This window comes from Phyllostomus hastatus, unplaced genomic scaffold (genome assembly GCF_019186645.2).
Source record: "Phyllostomus hastatus isolate PE091 unplaced genomic scaffold, TTU_PhHast_1.1 phas_contig_150, whole genome shotgun sequence".
In the NCBI taxonomy this organism is placed as follows: domain Eukaryota; kingdom Metazoa; phylum Chordata; class Mammalia; order Chiroptera; family Phyllostomidae; genus Phyllostomus; species Phyllostomus hastatus.
Genome location: NW_025333611.1, coordinates 34812509 through 34822009, shown reverse-complemented (window position 1 = coordinate 34822009; position 9501 = coordinate 34812509). Strand labels below are relative to the sequence as shown.

At 34.2% G+C, this 9501-nt stretch overlaps 1 protein-coding gene across 2 annotated transcripts in view; it reads right to left on the bottom strand.

Moving 5' to 3' along the window:
• Positions 1-1196: 1196 nt before the first annotated feature.
• FNIP1 (folliculin interacting protein 1) overlaps positions 1197-9501 on the bottom strand; it is a 121350-nt gene continuing 113045 nt past the window's right edge. For both annotated transcript variants that reach the window (XM_045822828.1, XM_045822837.1), the window contains 2 exons: positions 6639-6754; positions 1197-3918 (listed from right to left, as the gene is read on the bottom strand). In XM_045822828.1, coding sequence (XP_045678784.1) covers positions 3840-3918; positions 6639-6754 — 195 coding nt within the window. In that variant the 3' untranslated portion in view covers positions 1197-3839. The remainder of the gene's footprint in view (positions 3919-6638; positions 6755-9501) is intronic.

Here is a 9501-nt window from a genome sequence, read left to right as displayed (position 1 = left end):
TTGCAATCCCCCAACCCCCACTGCTCAGGCTTGGTCCCTCTTGCCATTCCTCCCCAACCTTCCACACTTGCAAAGACACACGAAGAAATTCCAGATATTTTTACATTTGTCATCACAGACTAGTTAGAAACCATTCTGGTCTGAGAGATACAATGGACCCAGATAGGAAAGACATTTACCTCAGATAAATTTTCTGTATCTCAGTTTCCCATTAGCAAAAATCATTCCTCTCAGAAATCATGCTTCTCAGAAATGTTGCCAGATGTCTCAAATTTGAGGAAACAGCACAAATAAATACAGGTAGCAATTATAAATCTCTGAAATAGCTAATGGATGCCTCCCAAATATCTGACACTTTCTCTCTGCTTTAAAACAGTACATTTACTCTCTTTGGTCAAATATAAGCCATACATGTAAAATTATATGAAAACAGGCACTACAAAAACCCCCAGGTCCGACCCTGCCTCCTGGTATCTCTGCCCACATCACCTAGCCTGACTAAGGCAGCTTCCCAACAGCCTACTCAGGGCTGAAAAACTGCTATAAAGCAGGACTAAGGATTGGTGGAAGAGCTGACTTCCCTATAATGTAGATGAAGAGGACAGACTTGCTCAGAGTCACATGCAAACCAGTGAACAAACCAGAATTAGAACCCAAATCAACTGGCCAATTTTTGTTTACTTGTAAGGCCAATAGTAGTTTGTATTGGATACAATGTTCGTAACATGTTTACATGGTTTCCTCTACCCTTTAAAAGACTGATTTTCAGTTTGTTTTTTATAAAAGCATTTCAATTTTTTCCCATTTGTTATTTTAAGAATTAGGCCAAATGTAAGAATATACCAGTATTTTTATATTACATTTTCATTCATAAGAATGTATGCTAAATTCTCCCAACAGTTGGGGGTCATAAGGAGGAGGCTGGACAGATTACCTAGTGATAGTAGCAGCCAAAAACTATTAAGCACTCGGAGTGTGCCATGCATTAATTCTTGACATTCATTATTTCACTTCATTCTCACAACCACCTCAAAAAGTAGATTCTACCAAATTACCAAAACAGAAATTTAGGATTAGAAAAAGACATTATAAACAAGATAACGTTATTAGAAGTGTCACATTTGGAAAAAAATCCAGAATCAGAGTCCATGTTACTGTACCTTATTAACCCATGAAAGAAAGACCAACGTCACCCATCAAACTGACATGTGTATTTATTGCACAAATTTCCCCTAGAATTGGGAGGTTATTATAATACAGGTGTACATTTGAGAAATGTATACAGAACAAGAAACAGTATGTACACTTATCTTACCATCTAAATAACTTAGAGAAAGCAGAACAATCTCATAAGACATCTACCAGAAATAGGTGTTGTGTGAAATCTTTTTGTTTTTTAATGATCAAACCCAGTGTATGCCAATTAGAACAAAATTATATCTGTGCTGGTAAGTTTATTGCACTTAACAGTTTCAAACTCAAAATTAAGACATATTAATAAAAGCCAGGAGTATTCAAAATCAAACCAATTAGTTTATATACAAGGAAAATTAGTTTTAAATCTATAATGTAAAAGATCCCTTTTTTATTTCCTATTGCGACCAAAGGTTTTTAAAATTTTGTAACACATAGCTGTCTGTACCATAGGAAGTTGAAAAACTTTTTTTGAACAGGCCAAATGCTTCCACATTCATCATAATGACCACCCTTTAAAAGCAGCAGCAGCTTACTCCATGGGCTATCTGTATGAAAAAAAAAATGATTATGATGAAGGTAGTAGAAATTACAGAAGTGCTGGGAATTATGAAATTCAGGAATCCTATAAGGATTAATTAATCTATAAGAAACTATAGGCCCCTTCCCTCCGAGCAAAGCTTAGCTTTAAGAATAATGGTACCATGAGCCATCCATTTATTAAAGACTAGATTTTCTAAATGCTAATTTCTTAGAGATTTCAAATAGATAGCACTGTGAATAGTTTGATAACTAATTAAAAAAGAAAACATGCAAAACAGACTTTATCTACCTGCTACATATCATTCTGAACTACAATAAAAAATAATGTACAATGATGCACATATGAACTTTTCTATATTCTGAATTCTGCCAAAGAGATTGATTCATGGAATTCCAAACAACAGAATAGTGAAGAATTTCATTGATGAACAGGACAAGAATATTAAGCCAAAGAAAATATATCCATAAACACTCTTTGGCAGCAAGTCATCCATGGGAGACACTGGTGCTAACTGGGACCAGCAGATAGGACACAGAAGCCAAACTGATTGCAGGCACAACAATTTCAGGTTACATTCCATTACAATCACCATTTCTTCTTAGCTTAGGTTGGAGAGTTCTTAAATACAGAGAACAAGGCAAAATGTGACCCAATGCTATAAATTAAAGGTCAAAGAGTTAAACCACAGAAATCTTTAATCACTGAAAACTGAAACAGCAAAAATGAATATCTTATACAGGAAATATATATAGTAACAGAATAAGCAAGTGGTGTTTTTTTAACTCATCAAATAATTATGATAAAAATAGTCCATGAAAGCAGAAACCAACTTCACTTCTCGAATTAAAGTATCTTAGACCAGACAAGTAAAGAATAAACTATTATGTAGTATTCAAGTAAACTGAGGTAGTAGAGCATATTGAAAACTTTACCTACCCATCTATTTACATTACTTACAAAAGTTTGGTTCCATATTAGCTTTTCTCACAAGCAACATTCTACAATATATACAAAACAACAACAATTGAAAAGTGGAAACCTTTAAAAGAAAATTAGCTTTTGGAAGATGGGAATTTCAAGAGAATAATTTTAAGAGTTAAGAGTTCTATTAGTGTGAATTGAATATTATGAAGCAGTGACACAAATATTTATTTTCTGTGGGTTCAAGGATGGCTGATACCAAAAGCAAGGGCCTCAGCTACCTGAGCACTACAGAAGAAATATTATTTTTGCCAATGCTTTGGTACAAGTTTTAATCCTAATTTTAATTTATTAAATTCGGTGCAAATAGGTAAATATTAACATTTATAAGAATTAGCTTATACTTATAAACAAAACAAAGAGTATAAAGTAGTATTCTTATTTGGGGATCTACATTACTCACCCTTTAAAAAACAAGTGGCTTTACTAATTAAGGGTGTGTGAAACCGAAAAATCACCAGAAGTAACATTTCAACATTATATACAATTAATACTAGTTGAAAATATATATATATATATATATATATTTAAAAGGCATGTTTATCAATCTTGTATTTTGACCTCTTCTTTTTAAAAAACTAGATACATATGTACATTTTGGTGGAAAACAACACAGATTTACACTCATTCTTCTCTTATAATTAACAGGCTATTTAAAATATCAAGAAATATCTAGAAATTAGCTATTTTAATTGACAAAACAAAAAATAATCAAGGTTTGTAAACCTATGTACCTTAGAAATAAAGAATTAAAACAAATGAAGTGACTATTTCTGAGCCATTTAATCATGAGATATCTGTTGATATTTAAAGTTGTGGCAACACTGTAGTGATCATAAAAAATTCCTCAATGTTACTCATTTTATAGAAATTTCTAACTTACACTTTCGGCTTTTCCAAATGCTTTCCCCAAAAATTACTTATGATGTTTTAGTTTCACTTGGTTAAAAATCTACTACCACCCAAAAGTCCAGTCAAAAAGAAAAAGCCAAATGATCACACAAAAATGTACTGCAATACAAGATACCCATGTGACTGACTCATTCAGATGGGACTCTAATGAGAAAAAAATGCCATAAATGTATGTTGTGTCTGCTTCCTTGGTTTCTATTTCACATTCCTAAAGGAGTATCTGTGCAACATATGGAGAGTGAGTGCTTGCTACAGCAGCCAGAAGAGGAAGGTCACTGGATTCAATCCTGAAATTAAGGAAAACAAAAAAATCCGTCAAGCTTTCTGTATACCCCCAAGATATGAGTCCTACAGGCCAAATGACCGCTATCTGTAAAGTTACTACCCCTCAAAAATCAAGGACCTAGGACACCCTGGTCAAAAGAAAAAGGTAAGAGAGCTGAGGATAATGACAGATGGAAATATTTCAGTAAGTGAAAACCAGAACCAAATTCTTTTTTTAAAAGAAAGCATCTGAAACCCAATGGTAAAGTCATGGATGAAGGAAAGTATCTCGCTGATCTGCTGATGGACCATGCAAGGGACACTGTCTAGAAAATACAACATAATAAAATAATAGGATAATAGTGCACACCCATGTGGTTTTGAATACAAATGTTTCCATAGTAAGATATACTGGGAAGAAATAATGGGAGCATCTTAAAAACATATCCTATCACAAATAATTTACAGGAAAAGAAAAATGGCCAATAAATATAGAAACAATCACTCTTGCAGACTCATTCATGGTTGGAAAATAAATAAATCTACACAAGTAAAGTAAAATCAGACTTCATTTTTCAGATAGTACCCTGTAAAAGACTAAAATGTTGGTAAAAGCCAGTAGTAGGAACAGTGTGCTTCCCACCATTTGTGAGAATTTATTCAAGTTCTTACCTGGGTCAAAATAACTATCACTATCTATCAAAAAGTTAATACACGTGCCCTTCCTTTAACCAAAAATTCTACTTCAAATAATTTATTCTACTAACTTCAAAGATTTATATTCATTCTAGCACTGGTTTGTAAATAGCAAAAACTAGAAAATACAGTGGGTCCTCAAATAATGTCCTTTCGTTCAGTATCATTTCACTGTAACATCAATGAGATGCCAAAGGAACTTAATTCTTGTTTATATCAATTAGCACATGATAACTTGGTTTCATTACATGTTGTTTCACTTAAATTTGCAGACCCTATTAAAGATGTTAAATGAGAACTCATTGTTATATAAATCGTGCCATACAATGGAATGCTATATAGCTATTAAAAATGAGATCAATATGTGTTCATATGAACATTCAAGAAATATTAAAAGGCAAGGTACTCGATAATATATAGAGTATAAATCAATTTCTATTTTTTGTATTTATTGATTTTAGAGAGAGGGAGGGAGAAAGGGGGAAGGGAGAAGGAGGGAGAGGGACATCAATTTGTCATTCCATTTATTTATGCATTCACTGGTCGATTTTTATATGTGCCCAGACCGTGGTCTGAACTCACAATCTTAGCATATCAGGATGATGCTATAACCAACTGAGCTACCTGGTCAGGGCCTCAATTTCTATTTTTTTATCGTATACATTAAAAAATTCTGTCAGAAGAAACAATCCTTTAATGGTGTTTGGATGAAGGTGGCAAGTTGGGGAAAACCTTTCATTTTATGCCACAATGCACTATAAACCAGCTAAATTCACATTACTTTAAAAACTAGTTTAAATTAAAAAAAAAATAATGGCATTATATGCAGGGAATCATCTATTTCCAATCTGGATGGTAAGGAATAATGTTAATGAAAGAATTTAATTTGGTATCTGACACGCTAGCTATTTGCTGATGGCGGCTCTTTCTCCCTCCATAAAAACTGAATTATACAGAAGTTCTAGCTTGTTGTAATTTGTTCAACTAGCATTTCATGAAATAATCTACACAAACACACATACCACATACAAACACAATGGCCATAAGGAAAGCACTCACAGAACATAAAAAAGGGCTATACCATGCCTCCCATCAATTTATCTGTTCCTCCTTCAATTAGCATTTTAGAGAACTGTCTTTTTCCTAAGAATAACTACAGAGTAGACAAACATATAGATAATGCAGAAGGAGGAATACTATGTAGATAATGTACTATCATCCAGTGTTTTTTAAACAGCTCATATTGGTGGCAGGGAGGAAGCTGAAAATGAGCTTTCAACATATTTATAAGTAAAAATGAATAGTGCTTATTTTTCTAAGGCAGAAACTTAAATTCACCCTGGTTGGTATGGCTCAGTGGACTTAGCACTAGCCTATGAGCCAAAGGGTCGCCAGTTCGATTACCAGTCAGTGCACATGCCTGGGTTGCAGGCCAGGTCCCCAGTAGGGGGCGTGTGAGAGGCAAACAAACACTGATGTTTCTCTCCCTTTCTCCCACTCTCTATAAATAAATGAATGAATGAATAATCTTTTAAAAATTATAGAAACTTCATTAAAAATTTTAAATTCATTTTTTAATCCTTATCCAGGGATGTATTTATTGATTTTAGAGAGAAAGGGAAGGAGGGAGAGGGAGAAAGGGTGGAGGAAGAGAGAGAGACAGAGAGAGACAGAGACACATCAATCGGTAGCCTCCCATACACACCCCAACCAGGGATAGAACATGCAACCTAGGTATGTGCCCTGACTGGGGAATGAAACCCCAACTTTTTTGTTGTATGGGGTGATGCTCCAACCAGCTGAGCCACCCAGTCAGGGCTAGATTTAATTCATTTTTATCTGACTATATTCTTAACTTACTGTAATGGCACAGGGGACAATGAGTTTCAGATAGTGTAAGACAGGGATCTGCTCTTATGTGGTACAGAGCAACCTGAATGATAAGTGTCTAGCTTCTCACAAAAAAAGGCACTTAAAAGAAGGCAACTCTGAAGATAGAAGGCAGCACAATGTGAAAACAAACCCAGAAAAGAAATCATGAACATACCCTAGAACCACTCCCAGCTCCTTGACATGAACACGCATCTGCCCCCTCAGGTACTCAGACAGCATTTTGCTCTTAAAGTACAGCTCCTGTAATCGGTCTTCAAGATGCATTACACACTGCAGTTGGGGGAATCAAGAACCAGGTCAGAAAACAATGTCCCATTCTAAGTGATTGCAATTTCCATAGCATCGTGTTTTTGACAAGTCTATTTAGTTATTCCAACATGAACTACAATTCTGAGCACATTTTTAGAGTCAGTAATTCAGCTAAATGAGTATAAACCTTTTTTCTAGCTCATATCCAAGATTTTGAATTTAGTTTTATTTTTAAGTGGTAAATTAAAAATATTGTGGTACACAATACAAAATTTACCATGTTAACCACTTTTTAGTGCACAATTGAGAGGCATTAGGTATGTTCAAAATGTTGTGCAACTATCACCACTATCCATTTCCAAAACTTCAAAAACCTGTTATTTCAAATGTTATAAATATAATACTTATAAATTAATGTATTTCAAATGTATTTACATAGGATAGGCTGCATTCTCCTACAGAAAGTAAAAGAAAACAAGTGTGCAACAGCTCACAGACCATGACCTGTAGTCTTTACTAGAAGAGAGGTATTTCCAAACTGGAATATTAAAGCCTAAACCATTTACTGTTCATTAACTTGTTCAATTTGCTAACATGGGTGATTTTTCATGTGAACTGATGCTGTCAGGGGGTCCGACCTGCAGCCCACGATGGTTGTGGATGCGGCCCGATACAAAATCATAAATTTACTTAAAATATCAGGAGATGTTTTTTGTGATTATGTCTCAATGTATTTAATGTGTGGCCCAAGACAATTCTTCTTCCAGTGTGACCCAGAGATGCCAAAAGGTTGGATATCCCTGCACATGTTTGAGAAAAAACCATGAGTGTGCAAGTGTTAAAATACTAAAGTCTTAAAGAGTGTTGCTTTCCAATGAAAATCAACTATTAAAACTCCTAACAAAAACTCATTTTCTTCTTAGAAAAACACAACTGAATGGATTTTTTGGCACACTTATTGTTCTGTGGTGCATGTTTTTCCCATAATGCTGACTTGGGCTAAAAATGAAAATGCCTTAAGTGAAAAAAATTTTTTTACAGAAAAAAAATATTTTTAAAATAAAATTCATATGTGTATGTATACATATATAATAAAATTTACCACAGTACCTATTGTTAAGTATATAATTCAGTAACATTAAGTACATTTATAATGTTATGCTACCATCATCAATATCCATTTATAGAACTTTATTTCATTATCCCTAACAGAAACCCTGTACCCATTATACAGTAACTCCTCATTCCCTCCTTCTCCCCAGCCCCTGATAACCTCTATCTAGTTTATGTCTCTATACATTGGCCTGAACGTTCAAGATACCTCATATAAGTAGAATCATACAATATTTGTCCTTCTGTGTTTTGCTTACTTCACACTTATCATAATATTTTCCACGGTCATCCATGTTGAAGCATGTATCCCATTTTCATTCCTTTTTGTGGCTGAATAATATTCCATTCTGTGTATTATACCACATCTTGCTTATTCATTCATTTGTTGATGGACATGAGTTGTTTCCAACTTCTGGCTATTGTGAATAATTTTACTATGAGCATTATGGCACAACTGTATGAGTCCCTAGTTTCAACTGTTTTCAGTATAAACCTGGAAGTAGAATTTCTGGATCACATGACAATACAATGTTAAACTTTTTGAGAAACTGCCAAACTCTTTTGCATAGCAGCTGTACCACTTTATATTCCACTGGCAATGTACAAGATCCAACTTCTCCCCATCCTCATCAATAAATATTTATTTAAATCATAGCCATCCTTATGGGTGTGAAGTGGTATCTCGTGATCTTCATTTGCATTTTCCTAGTAACTAATAATGTTGAACATCTTTTCATGTGCCTATTGGCCATTTGTATATATTCTTCAGGGAAACGGCTATTCAATTGTTCCTTTGTTATTGTTGAGTTGTTGGAGTTTCCTGTATGTTCTGGACATCAATCTCTTCTTAGATACATGATTTACAAATATTTTCTCTCATTCTGTGGGTTGCTTTTTTATTTTGTTGACAATGAGTATCCTTTGATATAAAGGAGTTTTTAATTTGATGAAGTCCAGTATATCTATTTTTTACTTTTGTTGCCTATACTCTTGGTGTCAAATCCCAGAAATCACTATCCCCCATGTTTTCTTTAGTTTTATAGTTTTAGCACTTAAGTTTAGATTCAAGTTTGAGTTCATTTTCGTATATGGTATAAGAAGGATTCAACTTCATTCTTTTGCATGTGGATATCCAGTCTTCTCAGACAGAGGTATTGAAAAGACTCCTTTGCCTTTGTGTTTTGAAAAGGATCCCTTGTCTCAAACCAGTTAAGCGTATATGTGAGGGTTTATTTGGGGGCTATTATATTCTGTTGGTTTTTATGTCTGTCTTTATGCCAGTCCCACACTGTTTGGATTTACTGTTACTTTATAGTAGGTTTTGCAACCAGGAGGCATGTGTTTTCCTACTTTGTTCTTCTTTTTCAACATTGCTTTGTTTCTTAAGGGTCCCTTGAGATGCCACACACATTTAGGATAGGTCCATTTCTTTAACAAAAAAAGTCATTGGAATTTTTGACAGGGATTGCTTTGAAACATACATTACTTTGTGGAGTGCTGTCATCTTTGTAATACTGTCTTCCAATCCATGAACACGAGCTGTCTTCCCATTGATTTATGTCTTTCATTTCTTTCAGCAATGTTTTATAGTTTTCAGTGTATACATCTCTTGCCTCCTTAGTTAAACTCATATCTAAGTATTTTAGACTTTTGAT